This window comes from Saccopteryx bilineata, chromosome 5, assembly GCF_036850765.1.
Source record: "Saccopteryx bilineata isolate mSacBil1 chromosome 5, mSacBil1_pri_phased_curated, whole genome shotgun sequence".
Classification (NCBI taxonomy): Eukaryota; Metazoa; Chordata; class Mammalia; order Chiroptera; family Emballonuridae; genus Saccopteryx; species Saccopteryx bilineata.
The window spans coordinates 14523107-14548482 of NC_089494.1; the positions used below are offsets into that span (position 1 = coordinate 14523107).

General features: G+C 38.3%; 1 protein-coding gene across 1 annotated transcript in view; it reads left to right on the forward strand.

Moving 5' to 3' along the window:
• Positions 1-25376, forward strand: part of SPAG16 (sperm associated antigen 16) — a 232523-nt gene that overhangs the window by 170700 nt on the left and 36447 nt on the right. Inside the window, 1 exon segment of the mRNA XM_066232513.1 lies at positions 4217-4282. Within this exon segment, the coding sequence (XP_066088610.1) occupies positions 4217-4282 (66 nt within the window).

A 25376-nucleotide genomic window follows, 5' to 3' on the forward strand; every position in this document is an offset into this window, starting at 1 on the left:
CTAATTAAAAGGAGGTCTTTAGTGAGTTCCTCTAGGCATTAGCCATGCGTGGACCAGTTAACTTCTGGTTTGTGGCTGAAGCAGGGCATGCAGTCCTTCTCAGGGTCAGCTTACAAGGGTTGGCGGGGTCAGTCTTCGCTGTCCACAAAGGTGTCTCTGCTGGGACTGTAAGCTTCAGCCGGCTGCGATGGACCCAGGAGGGTATGCCTTCTACCTTGGCAGTAGTGGGAGTAGTCAGGATCATGGTGTCTGGACCCGTCTACGTGGGAGTCAGTCCTTGGGTGGTGTACTGATAGAAGTGCCTCTTGGACAGTCTTTGAACAGTTTGCTGAGTAACCTATAAAACCTGTAAGTACTTAGGGAAAGGGTGTTACATTTCTACACTTTGCAGTTAGAGTTTAAGTCCTAGTGACTACTGCTTCTAGCTGGAATTAGCAGCAGGTCCCAGCCTATAATAGACATGGGGCATTGAGATAAGAGAAATAAAGGAGATACTAAACATTAAATAAAGCAATAAAATCAGACTGTCAATACCTACAGTAGAGATCTTTGAGGGATAAATAAAACTTAAATATTCAAGCAAGGCATAGTAGATGGCCCTTGTGTTTACAAGAAATGAGATTAGCTTATCTGCTACTTGGAAGAAATACCTTAGGCTCCTGAACGATGTCCTTAGGCCTTCAGTGGCAATTCCCAGCACGCTGGGCAAGGTCAGGTCACAGGTAGCTGGAGCAGGGCTAGAAGAGACTGAACCCTCCCTCCATGGAGCAAGGGGGCAGCTTACCTTCTCAGGTCCCTCTTTCTACAGCACAGGTGTGTCCCTTGATGGGGCCGGGAAGCCTGGCAGGCTTCAGTTCAATGACCTTTCTTTCCACTCTGGAGCAGGGCCTTGATGAAAGCTATGAAGCCCCTTAGGGCGCTGGAGCCAAAAGTTGGTATTTCCTGACTTCTTTTGGGCCTTATTTGCCTTTTCTGTTACTTCCTTGGTCATTATAGACCTTAAAAGCCATGCTCAAAAGATCTCACTGAGAGGCTTGACTAAGAGAACAAAATTGGGAATCTCTAGAGTTCTCCCCTAAATCTTCTCCTCGGGACTGGCTCCAGATAGGAGGCGGGGATTCCCCGGAGCCAAAGCAGAGGAGGGCAGGGGCTGTAGCAAGGTGATGATAACCTCTAGCTTACAGCACTGTTATCTTTTGCCTGACTAAGCAGTGGCTCAGCCCTTGAGCTGGTGCCCAAGGGGGAGGGGCAAGTACCTGAAACTGTGAGGGGAGCCTGCCGCTTCTCCTGCAGCCAGCTGCAGCCTCGGTGCCTTTTCTTTCTCTACCTCTGCTGCTATACTGGGCTGCATACTGACCGTGCCACCTGCCTGCAGGTGGGTGCTGGTGATAGTACGCTAGACTCTCTGTTTTCTATGGGTCTAGCAATCCTTGGCTTGGCCAGTCTGCTCTTAAGTTGGCCATTCCAGTAGCAGACAAACAAACCAAATATGCACACAAAACAAACAAAACTTCTAAACCAAAACCAAAGGGAGAAGGCAGCGTCCTGCATTCCCTGACCAACCGGGTGGGGAGAAATCAGGTGGCGTCCCGCCTGCTCCACTACACCCTTTTCTAACCAGAGCTCTGTTTCCAAATATTCAAAGAGGAAGCTTATTTACCAAACAGTCTCAAGACTCTAAATGTTTCAAATCAGCCAAATTCAGTTTCCAAACGGCAACTGCCGGAGGCTGGCCAGCTACCAACGTCTGCTGCAGCCCACTCCGTGAGGAGGGGTCTTACACGGCCAATCTCACTGGGGCCTCCATCTGTTACATCCCGGCAAGATAGGCCACAGCAGACACAAAGTAAATTTTATAAGTTTTATTGCAGACCTGCACAGGGACTGCAGGCAACCCATGCAAGGGAGCACTGCAGCCCCCCCCCCCCAAACCTGCACAAGGACTGCAGGCAACCCACGCCTCCGAAGAGACTGGAGCACTGCAGCCAACCAAACCTGCGCAGGGACTGCAGCTCCGAGCTTCTAAAATGGCTCCTTTTTATAGGGTGGCTGTCTAGGATGAGCAAGCATCATACAGAAGCTGATGTGGCTGTTAGTCATTGGCTAGGGAGGTCGTGCGCAGTTACGGGGGGGGTATTGCTCAGTGGAGAATTTCAAACATAAACTTCTGATAAGGGTCTCTGACTCAATGCAGGATGTTGCTGAACTCTTTGTTCTCAGCGTCACAGGGACCTTGTACACTCTTGGCAGCCCCAGCATGTCAGTACTCCCTGAATCTAACAGAATGCTTTTCTCTGCATGTCTTCTTGGCTAATTCTCTTATTGATTTCAGTTTTTATTTCTGAATGTGGTCAAACTACATGAGTATACTGGATTTGCACTTAGCCCCTCAATCCCAAATTTCATGATGCCCCTACCCTGCTTGACTTTGCTTATTTTCACAATACTTATTTTACTTATCTTCTAACATACTGTATACTTTTATTCATTCATTCATTCATTTTTAGTGAAGAAGAGAGATAGAGATAGAGAGACAGACACGGACAGGCAGGCAGCAAGGGTGAGAGATGAGAAGCATCAATTCTTTGTTGCGGCACCTTAGTTGTTTATTGATTGCTTTCTCATATGTGCCTTGACCAGGGGCTACAGCAGAGCAAGTGACCCCTTGCTCAAGCCAGCAACCAGGGGGTCATGTCTATGACCCCATACTCAAGTTGGTTACTCTGCGCTCAAGCTGGTGAGCCCCCACTGAAGCCAATGATCCTGCGGTCAAGACAGCGAGCTCAGCGTTCAGAAACTGGGTCCTCCCTGTTCCAGGCTGATGCTTTATCCACTGTGCCACTGCCTGGTTAGGCCATACTGTATACTTTTTTAAAAAATGTCTCTTCTTCCCTTTCCCGCTAGAATATAAGGTCACTAGGGACAAGATTCTTTGTTTTATTCATTGATGTAGTCTAAGCTCCTAGAATTGTGCTTAACGTATGTTAATCGTTCAAAAATAGTGTGTTGAATGAATACATTGTTGAATTAAATATGAATTTCAGACTATAACAAGAATCTACCAGTAATATTTCAGATACATTTTTCTTTGGTTCTTCTATAGTATTTGGAACATTTCCCTCAATTAAAAATGCCCTTTTAACACTGGTGTAAAAATGAAAGCCCACCCCCAATTGAAATCCCCTTTGTACTATATTATAAACCATATTTCTGGGAATCATTTAAACTATAGCTTAGACATTTGTAAAATTAATTTTAACTTTATTAAGAAAAGATAATCTGATTTTGTAGAAGTGAAATATGGTTTTCACAAAGCAAATGCTTATTTTGTGTTAAAAATACTAATGTACATTTTTAATAACATTTTTATGTTTGAAATGATTTTAATGCCAAACTTTGAAAATTCTGACGCTAAGAAAATGATCTTATAACTAAAAGAAAAAAGAAACAAGAACCCCATATCCTCAGCAGTGGTAGACATCATGGGCTTCACTACTTGGCCTCACGACATGAAAATGACTCTAATTGCAAAATGGAGGCACTTGGGGAAAGTTCACCATCAGTTCAATGGTATAGAACCAGGGACAGAAGAATTTCCATGTAGGTACCAACCCTGGTGGCACACTCTTTAGTATAGCCCTGTCTGATTCTGAATGGGAGCTGATAGCAAAAACTAACATTTTCTATCATGAGAATGTATTGTTTATTATTGGACTAAAACATTATTTTTTTATTTTTTTATTTTTTCATTTTTCTGAAGCTGGAAACAGGGAGAGACAGTCAGACAGACTCCCGCATGTGCCCGACCGGGATCCACCCGGCACGCCCACCAGGGGCGATGCTCTGCCCACCAGGGGGCGACGCTCTGCCCACCAGGGGGCAATGCTCTGCCCATCCTGGGCGTTGCCATGTTGCGACCAGAGCCACTCTAGCGCCTGGGGCAGAGGCCACAGAGCCATCCCCAGCGCCCAGGCCATCTTTGCTCCAATGGAGCCTTGGCTGCGGGAGGGGAAGAGAGAGACAGAGAGGGAAAGCGCGGCAGAGGGGTGGAGAAGCAAATGGGCGCTTCTCCTGTGTGCCCTGGCCGGGAATCGAACCCGGGTCCTCCGCACGCTATAAAACATTACTTTAAAACAAATAAAATTTATTATTCTTCCATTTCTTTATGCACATTGAATTGGATTTATTTTATTTTGTTTCTGCTTTGTCTTCCTAGGGTAAATGTGAGCAGTCACTTTATGGTCACATGCATTCGATCAATGATGCCACCTTCACTCCTAGGGTGAGTACAGTTCTCCCAGTACGTTTTACAATTCTTCACACGTATACATTTATTTAAATGAAACAAAATCCCACGGGGAAGGGGGAAATGTAAGTTAACACGGTAAGTAGGAGACAAATTTGGGAATTGGTTATGACAATGGAAAAAACATAGATAGTATAGGGTTGCAGAAATTTAAAACACAAACACATAATTTATACACAGTGATAGAAAAAATGAGGAATTCACTGATTGTACTTAACTCCACTAAAGCACATTTTTGAAAGCTTCTTGTTTAATTTGGGCTTCAAGAATATAAGTGTGATATAGACTTAATGCTAATCATAAAAATAACCAAACGCTTGAAAGGAAACCCAGGAATAAACACCATTAAAGAAACAAGAACTTTCTTCTGGTTTGAGCACAGCAACTTCGAATGGGCAGCTTTTCATTTCCTCATGGGGAAGGTTTAAAAAGTTCTTTCTTCATATAAACTGACCGCATACCAAAAGAATTTTTCTGAAGCCTGAGATATTTAGATATTGGGATGATTTCTTCCCAAATAATGAAAATCATTAAACATTGCTTTGTGTTGCTGAGCTAATTGGGGTTATCTCTAAAAGGGTTTAGATATCAATTGTGGAAAGATGATTTAAGTTTGTTCCTTCTCAGATGAAAGCTTTCTGGCAAGATAGATAAACCCTCAAATCTTTTCAAACTCTATGTTTTAATTATATCTAACATTTTAATTTGTCTCTAAATTCCCAGTAAAGTGTGAATCTTAATTCCACACTCCTCTTCCAATTAGAAATCTGATAGATTCCCTACATCTAAATTCAAAATGATAGTATAGTCAAAATTCTGTTACTATCGTGTTGTTCTTCTTTTAGATAGAGGTAAAATGCTCCCTGAAATTTTTTTCTACCAAATTAAGGTTGTTTGCTATACCTAAAATTATGCCAAGATCACTGTCATCCCTGAAAGGTTAATGATGAGCTCAACTGCAATGATATTCTAACAAAGGCATCTTAGTAAGAGATTTTCATTTGATTGACTCTATTGAGCTAATATCATATTATGGATTAGTTCTAGATACCAAGCAAAATTTTATTTCTAGCAGATTATAAATACATGTAACCACTATAGATTCATATAATTTGTTACTTATACCAAAAATGTCTTGAGTGGCTTACAACTTTATGCACTCTAGGGAAATTAAATGGAAGCTAAAATGAAGTAAACTAGTATGCTGTAAATTAGGCATTTTAGTTTGGTAAGCAGTATTAAAGCCAGAAAAGTCACACCATTTAACATCCCAAATAGTAAACATTAATAAATATGGAAATAGCCAAATTAGATATATTGAATCAGCAATCAAGGGAGACATACATTAATTGCACATATTTCAAAGGCAAAATGATGGATATGAGGTCCAGGTGTCCAGCATCAAAGTGGCTGACCTGTTTTTGTTTACACGCTTTGTCCATACCTACATGACTATTGTGACACAAGTCCAAATCAATATACCAGGGCCTCACTGAATTTCTCCATTAATTTGTCTCTTCTTTGCTATAAATATTTAATATCTGTTAAGGAAATGATATTTTGTTATGATAACTGACCCTTCAAAGTGTAATTTATGCTCACTACATTCGTTGATTTTAAAACTTTCATTTCATATGTTGCTGAGGAATTGTCAAGAGATTGGGAGGCAGCAGTTACTGAAAGAGCAAAAAATTTTTTAGGGATTTCTTAAGGACGTGGCCTTGTGGTGCACTTAACATTAAAACAATCAAAGTTGTGATAATAAACGTATTATAAGGTACATACATAATAGGCTGCGATTTGAATTACTTAGTATGAGTCTTGCTAATTGATGCCTTTGGAATGCGCATTTAGGTTATGTTAGTTAAAATGCATTCAGCTATGTACGTAAACACAATTTTAGGAAAATTTTAGATTTATAAGCAGAAATCACAAATGTAAAATTCTGTATTATCTAGCTAGCAAACAAGAAGCACAGAAACAAATATAAAATATTTATGTATGGTCCTAAAAAGCTATGTAAATGTAATTTAATTTTTATATTATACAGGACTAGGGCTCTGATGTCCTACTGGAAGTATTTATTTGAAAATAGTTATTTATTTAAAACCTTATAAAAGTAATTTGTTAATGAAACATTTTAGAGATCTAAGAAAGCTTTTTACTAAGTTTATTTTGTAAAGTGAAATGAAAAACAAAAAAAATGTACAGTACTTGTTGGAAAAAATGTTAATAAATACAGACAATTCAATATAAGTTAAAAGAAAAAAAGACTATGTAAACATACAAAGCAAGAAAATGAGCAGCCTATACGTATCAGAGACAGTCTCTCCAGCTTCAGTTTTCCAGGAAATTGACCCACAGTCTGACCAGGGTGGAGATTTCATCAGGCCTTTAGGTAGATCTTGTTGATCCTCTCTTGGGGCGATGGCATGGTGAGGTGGGCATCCTTATCTCTCTGGGGACATTTACAACTGTTTATTCTAAGAGTCACATAGCCAAAATGGATATTCTGTACCTGTCTGGTGAAGTCAGGTGCAAACAACTATAAGTCAACTCTATTAAGATACCATTTAATATTTTCTAGTGAGTATTCACCTCCATCTCACATGTTTAAGCTAGGAATTTTGTCTGAGTTCATTGATTGTTGAACAAAATTAGAAGGTAGTATAAGATTGAAGATAATTCTAGAAGGTCTAGGGTTCTGACCTGCTCATGAAAAAAGAGGTATCAGATATACCTCAATTCTATTCTCACTTCTTCCAGTTGACCTGTTGTGTTCATTCTAATATTGTTATAATGAATGTTTTAAATGTAAAGGTGTGTTTTTTTATTGCAACTAGATATGTAAAATACAGATATTCTGTCCAATATGGATGACAAATCTATATTCTTTGGCCTCTGCCAGAATGATTAAAAAATGCCAAAGGAAACTATGCAATCAAAGTTTTTAATTTAATTAACTTTAAATGTATTCCACTGACGTATATATATATGGGCAGTCACTATTGGTCAACATTTACACTATATTTCTCTAGTGTGCTTATTTTTCCATTCACTTAGATTACTTTTATAACTGCTCCTTAGATATTCTCACATTTTAACTTCCTTCTCATTCACAAAGTCTCCTCTTACATCCCCGACTTTTCTTTAATGAGAAACCAAAAGCTGTCGGAGAAGAATCTCCCACCTTCCTACTACACAGCTAAATGCGGGGGCATCTCCGGGATCTTCCACGCGACCCTCCCGCCTTCACGGAAGGGGTGTTTCCCCTATGGCTCTTTGATATCTCAGGCTGTATTGCAGATCCCATTCCTCTTTCGCTCTCCTTGTTACACTTTTAGTGATTCCTTGTTATTACCCTTCTACAGGGTTATTTTCATCTGTACAGAAACATGCTTCAAAATTTTCTGTTTTTAAAAGTTTGCCATTCCATCTCTCAATCACTTACCTCACTTTTCTTCCTTTCAAATACTCTTGAGTTCTTTAAATTTGAACTTATTGAAAACTGCTTTTAGTTCACATATGTGTAATATATATGACAAAATTGAAGGTTAGCTTTGAATTGCTGGTTTAATATTTGATGAGATACTTGTCAGTAAAATTATCTGCATTATGTTAGTTTTGGAGATTTAGTAGGACTTACTTGCTGTCTTATATTTGTCCACTTTTTAAATGTTCTACGTGGGTTTGGAAAGAATGTTTATGTTCTCTTTTTGGGCATGTAGTTTTATTTCTAAGATAAAAATTGCTTTAACTAATTATTGTACAAATCATATGAAACCTGATTTTTTGTTTACTTTTTCACATTATAAGATAGGAATGTTAAAATCTTCCAGTGCTATTATGGATTTTCCCATTTTCTATTTTTAGATGCCATTTTATAGATGTTAAGACTACATTGTTAGATCTGTGCAAGTTTATGATTCATATCTTCCTCATAAATACTTCCTTTTAAATTTTTGTAATTGCCCTCTTTGACACAATTAAAATATTTTTTATCATTTTATTGTATTTACCTAGTATTTCTTTTATCATCCCTCAATTTCCTTCCTTTTTATAGGTTCAGTTTGAGTTATTTCTCTAACTAGCAGTATATACTGTTCTACTTTTTAATAAAATCTAAGTCTTTAATAGCTGATTTTAACTCATTTATATTTATTATTAATATATTTAAACTCACTTTTACAATTTTATTTTATATTCTATTGATTTATAGTTCTTTGACTTTCTCCTTCTTGTCTATGTGTATTTTTAATAGTTACTTTCTGTTTCTAACATGTATATATTTTATTTCTCTAAAATGTGTATAGTTAAACAATTCTACTGTTCTTCCAGAATATCACAAAAAACTTAAAGCACTCAAATATTTTCTACATTTTTCTTTTCCATATTTCACGTTAATTTTTTTTTGCATTTTGTTCATACCTTGAAATAAGTCAGAAAACAGTTAATATTTACTAGTGCTAAAAATGTGTTTTATTTTTTACCTATAATTGACTTATTTTCCATTCTTTCAGGATTTTTTCTTTTTTACGATTTCCTTTTTTTTTTTTTTTTTTTTTTTTGAAGGGGTGGGAAAAGAATAGACAGTACATGCTGTTGGTCTTTGTATGTTTTATTTTCATTTTCTATTCCTTTTTATTCTGGAACTCTTTTTACCAATGAAAGTCTACCCTCAACCTAGTAGTTGATCCAGTGTGGGTAATTTGTCTGATTTCTCTCTGATACATTTTAATATATGTGATTTTATTTTTCACATTTCTATGATATGTCTACATGTGAAATTATCTTATTTTTGTCTTTCTTAAAACTTAATAATGCATCTTCTCAATGTGCACACCGTTTCCTTTCTGCAGTGCTGGACAATCACTAGTCATTATTTCTTATCAATTCCCTCAAGTTTCTCCTTTAGACTATTTTTATATACTTACAATGAAACTTTCTGTTCAATTCTGTAGGTTTCTTAGCTTTTCTTTATATGTCCTATGCTTTAATTTTTTTTTTATGACAGAGACAGACAGAGAAAAAGAGAGGGACAGACAAGGACAGGCAGGTAGGAAGGGAGAGAGATGAGAAGCATCAATTCTTTGTTGCGGCACCTTAGTTATTCATTGATTGCTTTCTCATATGTGCCTTGATCGGGGGGCTACAGCAGACCGAGTGACCCCTTGCTCAAGCCAGCAACCTTAGGCTCAAGCTAGTGAGCTTTGCTTAAACCAGATGAATCTGCACTCAAGGTGGCGACCTTGGGGTTTCAAACCTAGGTCCTCCACATCCCAGTCCAATGCTCTATTCATGCACCACCGCCTGGTTAGGCTGCTTTAGTTCTTTGTGTTGCGTTCTGATGGACTTCTTCAGACTAGTCTCAGATTTACTAAATATTATTTGGTTAAATCTAGCTTCCTACATAATCTTTCTATTGAGATTTTATGTTTTTATTACTAAATTCTATCATTTATAGAATTTGTATTTAATTCTTTTCAAATTTATCTGCCCTTGTTTTATTGTTTTGAGTTCAGATACATATTAATTTTTTAACTTAATACATAATCTAAATTTTGAGTGGTGATGTTATTTCTGTATTATTTCTCAAAAAAATTCCAATATCACTTTCTTCTCAATCATTTATATACAAACTCCAAGTCAACATCACAACAGAAATTTCTCTGGATTTTTAAGTTGCATATACAGTGATCATTCCTCTATTATTATTAGACTTTACTTTTATAACCACTTCAAACATTCTTCCTGAATGCTGAGAAGTAAAATCTCCATGCTCACTGTTTCTCAAACTACTGCGATGTATCCTCCTTTACTACTTAATAGCTAAGTATTCATCTCTATCAAGACTTAGACTCTATTCTTACATCATCTCCTTCAACCTGGCATTTTTATTTCATCTACATGATTTCAAAGTAAATCACACTCTGATTCTCAGATTCACCATTAGCTATTTTGCATCTCAGTCTAAATTTGTATAAGATACCTTATTTTAATATGCTAAATATGGAACTCTTGCTTCTCTTTCTTCCTAATTGGCTATTTTGTTCATCTTGTTATCTTAGTCAATGTTACCCTGTTTATTTCAAGAAGCAAGAGAACCAGCCATAGTTCACAGTTATCATGAGACTGTTTATTTTTTAAAAATCTCTTTACATTAGCATGCAGTGAAAAAGAATAAGAAAATGGATATTTTAAATGTTGTTTAACTCAGTATCTCCTGCATATATTATATCTTTTTTTTTCTAACAGAGACAGAGAGAGAGAGTCAGAGAAAGGGATAAATAGGGACAGACAAACAGGAAGGGAGAGAGATGAGAAGCATCAATCATTTGTTTTTCGTGTGGCACTTTAGTTGTTCATTGATTGCTTTCTCATATGTGCCTTGACCATGGGCCTTCAGCAGACCAAGTAACCCCTTGCTCAAGCCAGCAACCTTGGGTCCAAGATGGTGAGCTTTGCTTAAACCAGATGAGCCTGCGCTCAAGCTGGTGACCTCAGTGTCTCGAACCTGGGTCCTCCACATCCCAGTCCGACACTCTATCCACTGCGACACCGCCTGGTCAGGCTTGATTTATATATTGACTATTTAAAAATGTGATGAGTGAATGCAGAGTTCTAAACAAATGAAAGCACAAGGATTTCTCTACAGCACTATATCACAGCATCTTGATTCATCTTTCTCAACCTTCTAATTATTTGGATATTGAACTGCAAGCTAAAATTATTTAAGTCTCAGGATATAGTAATTGCTACTTGGAAACGTTATATAGCATCATAGTATCCCATGACTTTGGAGCACTAGAGAATTACGCAATTTCAGTTATTCTTGTCTCCTCCTAGTACCTTTCAGATTCCGGCTTTGTCTTTCACAAGATAGATAATCTTGAGAAAATCATTCAGTCCTTTTGTAAAAAATGAATGATATAAAGACAGTGACTATTATTAGAAAATATATGTCATGTGTTTAACATAGTGCCTGGCAACTAGAAAATGCTATTACTACCATTTCTACTTATACCATTCCTTATTGTTATTATTATTACTATTATTAGTACAGCTAATGATTTTAACCATTTGTGTTAAAAAAATATAGAAACAAATAAAATAACACACAACTATATGAGATAAATTTCTCATATTTTATCTCATTTAATATAATATAAATTCCATTAACATAAAGTTGCAGAACTTATTTTGCATTTTAACAGATAAGAAAATGGATTTCTAAAACTATGTTAAGTAGATTATGTAAATCCAATAAAAATAGATATAAGCTTCAGTTGGAATATTTTTTTTAAATAATTTTATTTTTTTAATGGGGTGACATCAATAAATCAGGATACATATATTCAAAGATAACAAGTCCAGGTTATCTTGTCGTTCAATTATGTTGCATACCCATCACCCAAAGTCAGATTGTCCTCTGTCACCTTCTATCTAGTTTTCTTTGTGTCCCTCCCCCTCCCCCTTTCCCTCTCCCTTTCCCCCCTCCCCCCCCCCCATAACCACCACACTCTTATCAATGTCTCTTAGTTTCACTTTTATGTCCCACCTACGTATGGAATAATGCAGTTCTTGGTTTTTTCTGATTTACTTATTTTGCTTCGTATCATGTTATCAAGATCCCACCATTTTGCTGTAAATGTTCCGATGTCATCATTTCTTATGGCTGAGTAGTATTCCACAGAGTATATGTGCCACATCTTCTTTATCCAGTCATATATTGACGGGCTTTTTGGTTGTTTCCGTGTCCTGGCCACTGTGAACAATGCTGCAATAAACATGGGGCTGCATGTGTCTTTACGTATCAATGTTTCTGAGTTTTTGGAGTATATACCCAGTAGAGGGATTGCTGGGTCATAAGGTAGTTCTATTTTCAGTTTTTTGAGGAACCACCATACTTTCTTCCATAATGGTTGTACTACTTTACATTCCCACCAAAAGTGTATGAGGGTTCCTTTTTCTCCACAGCCTCTCCAACATTTGCTATTACCTGTCTTGCTAATAATAGCTAATCGAACAGGTGTGAGGTGGTATCTCATTGCAGTTTTGATTTGCATTTCTCTAATAGCTAAAGAAGATGAGCATCTTTTCATATATCTGTTGGCCATTTGTATTTCTTCCTGGGAGAAGTGTCTGTTCATATCCTCTTCCCATTTTTTTATTGGATTGTTTGTTTGTTATTGAGTTTTATGAGTTCTTTGTATATTTTGGATATTAGGCCCTTATCTGAGCTGTTGTTTGAAAATATCATTTCCCATTTAGTTGGCTTTCTGTTTATTTTGTTATCAGTTTCTCTTGCTGAGCAAAAACTTCTTAGTCTGATGTAGTCCCATTCATTAATTTTTGCCTTCACTTCTCTTGCCTGTGGAGTCAAATTCATAAAATGCTCTTTAAAACCCAGGTCCATGAGTTGAGTACCTATGTCTTCTTCTATGTACTTAATTGTTTCAGGTCTTATGTTTAGATCTTTGATCCATTTTGAGTTAATTTTAGTACAGGGGGACAAACTGTAGTCCAGTTTCATTCTTTTGCATGTGGCTTTCCAGTTTTCCCAGCACCATTTATTGAAGAGGCTTTCTTTTCTCCATTGTGTGTTGTTGGCCCCTTTATCAAAAATTATTTGACTATATATATGTGGTTTTATTTCTGGACTTTCTATTCTGTTCCATTGGTCTGAGTGTCTATTTTTCTGCCAATACCATGCTGTTTTGATTGTTGTGGCCCTGAGTTTGAAGTCAGGTATTGTAATGCCCCCAGCTTCATTCTTTTTCTTTAGGATTGCTTTGGCTATTTGGGGTTTTTTATAGTTCCATATAAATCTGATGATTTTTTGCCCTATTTCTTTAAAAAATGTCATTGGAAGTTTGATGGGAATTGCATTAATTTGTATATTGCTTTGGGTAATATAGCCATCTTGATTATATTTATTCTTCCTAACCAAGAACAAGGTATATTCTTCCATCTCATTATATCTTTTTCGATTTCCCTTAACAATGGTTTATAGTTTTCAATATATAAGTACTTTACATTCTTTGTTATGTTTATTCCTAAGTATTTTATTTTTTTTTTGTTGCAATCGTGAAGGGGATTATTCTTTTGAGTTCGTTCTCAATTGTTTCATTGTTGGCATATAGAAAGGCTATTGACTTCTGTATGTTAATTTTGTATCCTACGACCTTACTGTATTGGCTTATTGTTTCTAGTAGTCTTTTGGTGGATTCTTTAGGGTTTTCGATGTATAGGATCATATCATCTGCAAAAAGTGATACCTTTACTTCTTCTTTTCCGATATGGATGCCTTTTATTTCTTTGTCTTGTCTGATTGCTCTGGCTAGAACCTCTAGTACCACATTAAATAAGAGTGGAAAGAGTGGACAACCCTGTCTTGTTCCTGATTTAAGGGGGAAAGCCTTCAGCTTTGTGCCATTTAATAGGATGTTAGCTGATGGTTTATCATATATGGCCTTTATCATGTTGAGATATTTTCCTTCTATACCCATTTTGTTGAGAGTCTTAAACATAAAATTGTGTTGTATTTTATCAAAAGCCTTTTCTGCGTCTATTGATAAGATCATGTGGTTTTTTGTTGTGGACCGGTAATGGCAAAAAGCCATTATAGATTCAAGGCTTGGCAGGGGGCTTAAGTTCTACCCCCTCCATCTCCATATTTGGCTTTGATGCTCTGTGTTTGCACCCACTCCCCTTCCTTCCTTGGGTTGCAGGAAGCAATATACATACCCTTCCTCTGACTCTTTGTTTTCAGATGTTTGTAAAATTCACTAATGTATACTGTTTTTGCCTTGGGAGAGTTCCTGTCTTAGCCTTTGATGTGCAACTTTGTATCAGGGTCCTTGATTTGCATAGGTCCATATAATAAAGCGAACTGAGGCTGTGAGGCACTCAGATGCTGCCAGGCAGTTTGAGGAGTCCTCCCGGTCCCATCGGTTTTGTTCTGACAAAGTGTGTTTCCTTAATTCCGCACCATTATTTGGAAGCTGCGCTGGTCCGCGGCAAGTGGCGCCCGAAAAGACAACTTGAGTACGAGGAAACTAAAACTGAAGGAAGGTGACGGAACTCCCCAAAGTGAAGTGCGCACAGTGAGTAAAGAAAGTTTTTGGGGAAAGTGTAGTTGGGAGTAAAAGAATATGGGACAGATAGGGTCAAAAGTAAGGGACCTTTTTGTAAAAATGTTTCCATATGAAGACAAATCATTGTCTGAAGAGTATCAGGGTAAGCCGGAAACAGAGGGATGTGAATATGAGGATAACTTGAAGTCTGAGGATGACAGGGGGGATGAAAAATCCGTGGCTATGGCTGCCTTAGCCGCGGGGCCTCCGCTGCCCTCAGCTCCTTCCTACATTCAACCCTCTGCTCCTCCGTTCCCTTATCGGGCTGATTCCATAGTCCATAGCTCAAAATCTGGGAAATCTCCTCTCCAACAATCTATAGACCAGGCTCGAAATATAGGGGAAACAATAGATGGCTTTGCCTGTTTTCCTATTGTGGAAAGACAGGATGATACAGGGAGACTAGTGCGAGAACATGAACCTGTACCTTTTAAAACTCTGAAAGAGCTTAAACTTGCTTGTGCTCAGTATGGGCCTACTGCCCCTTTTACACTTGGTTTATTAGATACCATTAGTGCAAAGGCTCTTCCCCCAAATGACTGGAAGGCGATTGCTCGTGCTTGTCTCTCTGGGGGTGATTATTTGTTGTGGAAGTCAAACTTTCATGAAAAGGCTATAGAGCTGGATGAGAAAAATCAGCAAGAGGAGGTTGCTGTTACTGTAGATATGTTAACTGGAGAAGGACAGTATGCCCATATGGCAACTCAATTAGAATATCGACCAGCTATTTATGATATAATTAATCAGCTAGCCACACAGGCATGGAAATGCCTGCCTATTCCAGGGACCAAACCAGAAGAATTTGGTAAAATTAGGCAGGGTGCAGACGAGCGATTTCAAGACTTTGTCTCACGGCTAATTCAAGCAGTTGAAAGAATAGTAGGGGATAAAAATGTGGGAAAGGTTTTAATAAAACAACTAGCCTATGAAAATGCTAATTCTGCTTGTCAGGCTGCACTTCGGCCTCACCGCAAGAAGGGAGATATAGAGGATTATATTAGAATTTGCGCTGATGTTGGGCCTTCATACATGCAAGGTCTTGCCTTTACCACAGGTAATAAGGCAAGATTTCCAGGACAAAATTTTGATAAAGGACAGAACAAGCGAAGGAAGGAAGGTCAGGGAAGTACTTTTGCCCGTGGAAACTGTTTTCAATGCGGGGGTTCGGGGCATTTTGCTAAAAACTGCCCTGCTTTCCCCGGATATTGGTCTCGGCCTCTCCCTCAAGGACAGCCAGCCCTTAAGGCTCCGGACCTCTGCCCACTCTGTAGACATGGGAAACATTGGAAGAATAAGGGGAGGCCTAAATGTACTACCACAGGACAGGGAAACGGACAATGGGGCCCTCCCCGGCCCCATCAAACAATAGGGGCAATGTCAGTGTTTCCTCAGCAAATTCAGATTCCAGTAGGCCAAACATTGCCCAACTATCCCAGGCAACAACAGGCAGTACAGGACTGGACCTCAGTCCCACCTCCCAATTCGTATTGACTCCAGAGATGGGACCTCAAGCCATACCCATTGGAATTTTTGGGCCACTTCCCAGTAACACAGTAGGAATCTTGTTAGGCAAAAGTAGTTTAACTATGAGGGAATTCTTTGTTCTTCCTGGAGTGATAGACTCTGATTATACAGGGGAAATTAAAGTAATGGCTCACACTTTGAGGAATATAGTCACTATCTCCCCTGATATGAAAATTGCTCAATTAATCCTTTTACCTCTTTTAAGACAAGGCCAAACCCTGCTAAAGGGACCCCAAGAGAATCAAAGATTTGGCTCCACTGATACTGCCTATTGGATTCAAAAAATAGGTCAGGAACGCCCTGAAATGAAACTAACAATACAAGGGCGTAAATTTAAAGGGCTTTTAGATACTGGGGCTGATGTATCTGTTATTGCAAAGCTACATTGGCCTCCTTCCTGGCCCACTCATGCAGCAGCCACAGAATTACAAGGTATAGGGCAGAGTAAATCCCCTCAACAAAGTTCTAGTTTTTTACAATGGGAAGATAAAGAAGGTCATTCTGGATTTTTTCAGCCTTATGTGCTCCCTGGATTGCCAGTTAATTTATGGGGTAGAGATGTTTTGAAAAATATGGGGGCATTGCTTGTCAGTCCTAATAGTTTAGTTAGCACTCAAATGCTTGATCAGGGATTTTTGCCCACTAAGGGTCTAGGGAAAGAACAGCGAGGAATTCTCACCCCCATAGAAGTGGCACCCAATACCAGAAGGCATGGATTAGGATATCAAAATTTTGCATAGGGGCCTTGGTAGCTCCTGCTACCCCAATAATGCACTGTGCAGACCCAATTACTTGGAAATCAGATAATCCTGTATGGGTAGACCAATGGCCCCTTTCTCAGGAGAAACTTAGGGCAGCTGCTCAATTGGTACAGGAACAGCTACAGCTTGGGCACATTGAACCATCTAATAGTCCATGGAATATGCCTATATTTGTCATTAAAAAGAAATCAGGAAACTGGAGGCTATTACAAGATTTGAGAGCAATAAATAAGACTATGGAAATTATGGGTCCTCTCCAGCTAGGACTTCCTTCTCCTACTGCCATTCCATGGAACTATCACCTTATAGTTGTTGATTTGAAGGATTGCTTTTTTACTATTCCTTTAAGCCCTCATGATTGCAAGCGTTTTGCATTCAGTGTTCCTTCACTTAATTTTCAGGCTCCCATGGAGCGATACCAGTGGAGAGTTTTGCCTCAAGGTATGGCTAATAGTCCTACCTTGTGCCAAAAATATGTTGCTCAAGCCATCTCTCCAGTACGAAGGCAACACCCTAAGGCATACATAATTCATTATATGGATGATATTCTTATTGCTCATCCAGATAAAGACACTGTGTTGACCATTTTGCAACAACTAGAATATTCTCTGAAAAAATCAGGACTTTATATAGCTCCTGAAAAGGTACAGCAATCTTTACCTTTTTCTTATTTAGGACAAATTATTGAGGGACAACAAATTCGCCCACAGAAAATAGAAATCAGGACAGATCATTTGCAAATTTTAAACGATTTCCAGAAACTGTTAGGAGACATTAATTGGCTTAGACCTTCCTTGAAATTAACTACTGGAGAACTGAAGCCACTTTTTGATATTCTTAGAGGCTCAGCTGAACCAGCTTCTCCTCGGCTACTTACACCTGCGGGACAACAAGCTTTAAAGCTTGTAGAAAAGGCCTTGCAGCAAGCACAACTAAAACGCATAAATCCTGAGGAATCAATTGCCCTACTAATATGTCCCTCAAGTTACACTCCAACAGGACTATTGTGGCAAGCTTCAGGTCCTATTGAATGGATTCATTTAGCTGTTACTCCTAAGAAAGTTTTATCTCCATATTTTGATCTTGTTGCCTCCTTGATTATCAAGGGGCGTAGGCGACTCTTGCAGCTTATAGGTTTTGAGCCACAGACTATTGTTGTTCCTTTTTCAAAGGATCAACAACAATGGCTCTGGGAAACTTCCACAAAATGGCAAATCGCTTTTGCAAATTTTACAGGCCAAATTGATTCTCACTACCCAGCTGATAAAATAGTTCAATTTTCATTAATTACTACCTTTATATTTCCTAAGACAATTGTTAATGAGCCCATTCCTGAAGCACCTACAATCTTTACTGACGGATCCAGCTCAGGAATAGCAGGCTTAATAATCAATGGACAGCTTTATACTGAAACAGTCACCTTAAAATCAGCCCAAAGAGTAGAATTACATGCCATTATCATGGCTTTTCAGCATTTGCCACACTCCTCCTTTAATTTATATACAGACAGCAGATATTTACTTATGGTTGTTTCCACTATAGAGACTGCTGTCTTAGGGACAACTGCTGATGAGGAACTATTTCAGCAGTTCCTCCTTCTTCAAAGACTTGTACGTCAACATACAGCTCCATGTTTTATAGGACATATTCAAGCTCACTCCATGCTCCCTGGAGCTTTAGCGCAAGGGAATGCCCTTGTTGATCAAGCTACCCAAAAGAAAATTATTGGAGCAACCATGACAGATCAAGCAATTCAGTCTCATACTATCCATCACCAGAACGCTGCAGCCCTGCGTAAACAGTTTCAACTTTCTCGGGAAGCAGCACGGCAGATTGTTAAATCTTGTCCAAGGTGCCCTATATTACAATCTGTCCCTTCGTTTGGAATTAACCCTCGAGGACTCCTACCGGGGCAACTTTGGCAAATGGATGTTACTCATATACCTTCATTTGGCAAACAATCCTTTGTCCACGTTACAGTAGATACTTATTCTGGATTTATAGTAGCCTCTGCCAGAACAGGAGAGGCTGCTAAACATGTTATAGCTCACTGCTTGTATGCATTTTCTATTATTGGACTTCCTAAACTGATTAAAACTGACAATGCTCCTGCATATGTAGGAAAAGCATTTACTACATTTTGTCAGACTTTTGGACTTGACCTAAGGACGGGAATTCCTTACAATCCCCAGGGTCAAGGCATTGTAGAGCGTGCACATCAAACACTTAAAAACCAATTGGAAAAAATTAAAAAAGGGGAATTATACCCTCAAACTCCTGCAAATCTTCTTTGTCATACTCTTTTCACTTTAAATTTTTTAAATACTGATGTACAGGGTCATTCAGCAGCAGAGAGACTCTGGAACCCTGCAAGGAAAGCCTTCCCTGAAGTGCGATGGAGGGACCCACTCACAGGAATCTGGCAAGGGCCAGACCCTGTTCTCTTATGGGGCCGAGGATATGTGTGTGTTTTTCCTAGGTCTGCTGAAGCTCCTCGGTGGATCCCTGAACGACTGGTGAGACACCATGATTCTAGATGAGAGACTCACTTCACAAGAGCAATTGCATAAGAGTTACTATGCTCTTTTCCCTTTCTCAATTATTATCTAACTTTTTTTAATGTTTTAGATCATTTTATTTTCCTGATCCATTGCTTGAAAAGAGGGCGAAAGGGGGGCCTGATTTGGGTATTGCTGAATAGAAATCTCATACGGCCGTCTTGAGATTTTTCGAGAGAGATCTCTGTTTAGTATATATCCTTATTACGTTCCTATTAAGATAGCCCTACTTAAGATCAAGCAGGCCATAGTTCAATCTCTAAAACCCCGGGTTTCACTCTTGATTTGTGTGATTGTATGTGAAGTCTTTGTTTAATGTCTAAGTGTTTTTGTTTATAAGGCCTGAATAAGTCCTTACATGAAAAGTAATGATAATAATAGTTTTGGAAGTGCCGGCTGTAGTATTGAAAACAAAAAGGGAATAATTTCATTTCCCTATATAAATATAATTTTGTTTGGAATAAGTAGAGCACGCTCATTTTGGATCCAAAAGACTTGCTGGTTTGGCCAGGCTGCTCCAGGCCGCAAGTGAAAGGCTTGAAGCAGCATAGATTTACATAATAAAAGTGTAAAGATTTTTTTGCTGTAGAAGAATAATGAAGATCACAATGGGATTTTTCAGTTTTGATATGTACTCTCTAAAGTGCCTGTTAATTAATGTTAAGGGGGTGTTTTGATAAGTGTGGGAATGTTGTTTGGAGGTGCTTTTACTCTATTTTTGTTAAAAGTTAACAAAGTCAAGAATTTCTTGCAATATTTGAAGTCAAAATATTGTAAAGTGTAATTCAATTGTAAATAATATAAAAAGAAAGGGGGGGGGGAGTCATGTCCTGGAGCTCCTGCAGGTCTACCCTGTTACGCTTTTTACTTCAAACAGTTTATCTTGAATGCTGATGTACAAGAGATGCCCAAATTTTTGTCCTGCAAACTACTACCTTTTTTTTTACTTTTATTTGATTCCAGCTAATGACACTGTTTTGTTCTATTCTGAATAGCTCCAGATATATAGGCAGATAGGGACCCTCAAGCCCCTCAGCGAGATCTTCTGAGCATGGCTTTTAAGGTACCAAGAGGCCGAAAAAGCCCAAAGGAGATCAGGTAAAATACTAGCTCTTGGCATACGCCCTCAGAGGCTCCAATGCTCCAACTGGAACTTCATCAGGGCCCTGCTTCAATAGTGGAAAGGATGGTCATTTAAGCCAAAGCCTGCCAGGCTTACATGCCTTTGCTGTGAGGAAGAAGGGACACACTGGAAGGTAGGCTTCCCCCTCACTCCTCTAAGGGAGGGTTCAGTCTCTTCCAGCCCTGCTCCATCCACCTATGACCTAACCTTGCCCAGAATACTGGGATTTGCCACTGAAGGCTAAAAGGTGCCCAGGGCCATCAGCCCCATCTACGACACTGTGGACGAGCCTGGGGTATTTCTTCCAAGTAGCTGGTAGACTGGTCTCATTTACACAAGGGTCATTTAACTAGGTCTTGCCTGAATATTCAGGTTTTTTATTCTTCCCTCGAAGATCTCTGTTGTGGGTATTGATAGTCCTGTTTTCTGCTGCTTTGATTAATATACAGTCTTTCTTTTATTCCTCCTGCCTCAATGCCCCACTCGTAGTTTAGGCTAGGACCTACTCCTAATTCAGAGCTCCTTTTTTTCTTTTTTGCCAACTTACAAATTTACCTCTGCCACCCAGTTTAGTGTATCCCAAGGTCCTCCTCACCACCCCATGGCTGTAAAGCTCCAGTATAGAACCCCTGGGTTCATCTTTCCAGTTTAAAGAAAACGGAAGCTCCGTCTTCATGTGTGCTGCAGATGGCTTTTCCAGTCTACCTGGGTCATTGCCAGCTGGGAAGCAGCGGTCATTGGGACTTTGATGCTAGCTGCAGAGTGTGGAAGTGTGACAGCAATTCCAGTGCCATGTGGACTTCTCCTGAAAGTGGACTTTTCCTGGACTCCTGCTCCTGTGACAGTTTTTGATGGACTGAGCTGGGGTTGGGTTGCATTTGCAGAGATTTGGAATGGTGTTGGTGCCAACTTGGACTTGGTGAACACTTTAAGGACATTACTCTTTTATAGATTCTTATTGTATTATTAGCTTAAAGAGTTTGCTTAAAGGCTTTAATTACTGTGATGTATTAGTATACTTGTTTTGGGTATATGTTAGCATTGGCTATACTAATTTTGTGTTTATTCTGTATTTTCTCCGTCTGCCTCCAAATTAGAAAATCAGATGAGTGCAAATCTCCGCACACAAATTAAAAAGAAAAGGGGGATATGTTGTGGACCGGTAATGGCAAAAAGCCATTATAGATTCAAGGCTTGGCAGGGGGCTTAAGTTCTACCCCCTCCATCTCCATATTTGGCTTTGATGCTCTGTGTTTGCACCCACTCCCCTTCCTTCCTTGGGTTGCAGGAAGCAATATACATACCCTTCCTCTGACTCTTTGTTTTCAGATGTTTGTAAAATTCACTAATGTATACTGTTTTTGCCTTGGGAGAGTTCCTGTCTTAGCCTTTGATGTGCAACTTTGTATCAGGGTCCTTGATTTGCATAGGTCCATATAATAAAGCGAACTGAGGCTGTGAGGCACTCAGATGCTGCCAGGCAGTTTGAGGAGTCCTCCCGGTCCCATCGGTTTTGTTCTGACAAAGTGTGTTTCCTTAATTCCGCACCATTATTTGGAAGCTGCGCTGGTCCGCGGCAGTTTTTGTTCTTTATTTTGTTGATATGGTGTATTACGTTAACCGTTTTACGTATGTTGAACCATCCTTGAGATTCTGGGATGAATCCCACTTGATCATGATGTATTATTTTTTTAATATGTTGTTGTATTCGATTTGCTAGTATTTTGTTTAGTATTTTAGCATCTGTATTCATTAGAGATATTGGTCTGTAGTTTTCTTTTTTTGTGCCATCCTTGCCTGGTTTTGGTATGAGGGTTATATTGGCCTCATACAATGTGTTTGGAAGTATTGCTTCTTCTTCAATTTTTTGGAAGACTTTGAGTAGAATAGGAACCAAGTCTTCTTTGAATGTTTGATAAAATTCGCTGGTATAGCCGTCAGGGCCTGGACTTTTATTTTTGGGGAGGTTTTTAATGGTTTTTTCTATTTCTTCTCTACTAATAGGTCTGTTTAGGCTTTCTGCTTCTTCTTGACTCAGTCTAGGAAGGTTGTATTGTTCTAGGAATTTATCCATTTCTTCTAGGTTGTTGAATTTAGTGGCATAAAGTTTTTCATAGTATTCTACAATAATTCTTTGTATATCTACGGTGTCCATGGTGATTTCTCCTCTTTCATTTTGGATTTTGTTTATATGAGTTCTTTCTCTTTTTTCCTTGGTAAGTCTTGCCAAGGGTTTGTCAATTTTGTTGATCTTTTCAAAGAACCAGCTCCTTGTTCTATTAATTTTTTCTGTAGTTTTTCTGTTCTCTAATTCATTTATTTCTGCTCTGATTTTTATTATCTCATTTCTTCAGCTGCTTTTGGGTTGTCTTTGTTCTTCTTTTTCTAGTTCCTTAAGGTGGGAAGTTAAGTGGTTCACTTGGGCTCTCTCTTGTTTGTTCATATAGGCCTGAAGTGATATGAACTTCCCTCTTATCACTGCTTTTGCTGCATCCCAGAGATTCTGATATGTCGTATTGTCATTTTCATTAGTCTGTATATATATCTTTTGATCTCTGCACTTATTTCTTCTTTGACCCATTCATTTTTTAAAAGTATGTTGTTTAGTTTCCACATTTTTGTGAGATTTTTTTCCTCTTTTTTGCAGTTGAATTCTAGTTTCAAGGCTTTATGATCAGAAAATATGCTTGGTACAACTTCGATTTTTCTGAATTTGCTAATGTTGTTTTTGTGGCCCAACATATGGTCAATTCTTGAGAATGATCCATGTACACTGGAGAAAAATGTATACTCAGTCACTTTGGGATGAAATGTCCTGTAGATGTCTATCATATCCAGGTGCTCTAGTGTTTTGTTTAAGGCCACTATATCTTTGTTGATTCTCTGTTTGGATGACCGATCTAGAGCCGTCAGCGGTGTATTCAGGTCTCCAAGTATGATTGTATTTTTGTCAGTTTTTGTTTTAAGGTCAGTAAGTAGCTGTCTTATATATTTTGGTGCTCCTTGGTTTGGTGCATATATATTAAGAATTGTTATGTCTTCTTGATTCAGTGTCCCCTTAGCCATTATGAAATGGCCATTTTTGTCTCTGAGTACTTTTGCTGTCTTGTAGTCAGCATTATCAGATATGAGTATTGCTACGCCTGCTTTTTTTTGGATGTTATTTGCTTAGAGTATTGTTTTCCAGCCTTTCACTTTGAATTTGTTTTTATCCTTGTTACTTAGATGAGTTTCCTGTAGGCAGCATATAGTTGGGTTTTCTTTTTTAATCCATTCTGCTACTCTGTGCCTTTTTATTGGCGAGTTTATTCTGTTTACATTTATTGTAATTATTGACACTTGTGAGTTCCCTATTGCCATTTTATATCTTTCTTTCTGTTAGTTTTGTGTCTTGTTTGATCCTTCTCTTTCGTTTTTCTATCTTTTGTTTTTATTTGGTTGTATTCCATACATCTTTCCTCTGTTGCTATCTTTTTCATCTCATGTGCTTCTGTGGTGGTTTTTTCAATGGTGGTTACCTTTAAGTAATGAAAAGGGTTCCTACCCTGTTCATTGTAGCAAACTATTTTGTGAGTACTTTTGCACTCCATCGTCCTTTGCTACTGTTAATCTCCATCCTCTCCCCCCCCCCTTTCTTTTTGTTGTTGTCACAGTTTAAATTTGGTTTTATTGTGTTCTTCTTGGAGCTTTTACTTGTGGCTCTGGTTTTTTTTTTGTTCTTTGTATCTGATTGGAGAACCCCCTTTAGTAATTCCTGGAGTGGGGATTTTCTGATGATAAATTTCCTCATCTTTTCTGTATCTGTGAATGTTTTTATTTCTCCTTCATATTTGAAGCATAGCTTTGATGGGTATAGTATTCATGGCTGAAAGTTCCTCTCTTTCAGGACTTTAAATATTGGGGTCCACTCTCTTCTAGCTTGTAGAATTTCTGCTGAGAAATCTGATGATAATCTAATGGGCCTTCCTTTATATGTTGTATTCTTCTTTTCCCTGGCTGCCTTGAGAATTTTTTCTTTGCTGTTGGTTTGTGTCAATTTCATTATGATATGCCTTGGAGTAGGTTTGTTGGGGTTAAAAAAACTCGGAGTTCTGTTTGCTTCTTGAACTTGAGGCTTTAGTTCTTTCCACAGGCCTGGGAAGTTCTCATCTATTATTTGTTTGAGTATGTTCTCCATTCCATTTTCTCTCTCTTCTCCCTCTGATATACCTATTATTCTTATGTTATTCTTTTTGATGGAGTCAGATAATTCTTGTAGGGCTATCTCATTTTTTAAAATTTTTGAGTCTTTTTCTTCTTCTCTCTGTTGTGCCTCAAGTTGCTTGTCTTCTATTTCACTAATCCTCTCTTCTATCTGACCTATTCTATTAGCTAAGCCTGTTACTTTGTTTTTCAGCTCGTGAATTGAGTTTTTCATCTCTGTTTGATTTGTTTTTATAGTTTCAATTTCCTTGGACATATATTCTTTGTGTTCATTGAGTTGTTTTCTGAGCTCCCCAAATTGCCTTTCTGTGTTTTCTTGTATATCTCGGAGGATTTTTAGGATTTCTATCTTGAATTCTCTGTCATTTAGCTCCAAGGTTCCCAATATATTAAATTTTTTCTCCATAGATTTTTCCTCATCTAGGTGTGTTACCTCTCTTTCTTTTGTATTCATGATATTCAATTTTCTCTTCTTTAATGGCATCTGAGGGTGGTTTTGTTGATAGTATTAATGAGATTTAATAAAAAATAAAAAGTTAAAAAAATAAAAAATCAAAGTTTTTTTTTAAAAAAAATTAATAATGAAATAAAGAAAAATAAAATAAAATAAAAATTAAAAAAAAAGAAATTATTCCCCCCCTCCTTTTTCACTCTCCTCTCCTCTCCCCTATTTCTTGAGAAAATCTTGTGGTGAACTGTGAATTATAACAAACAATGCCTGTAATGGAGGGCCTGAATTGGGGAAAAGTAATAAAGGGGCAAAAA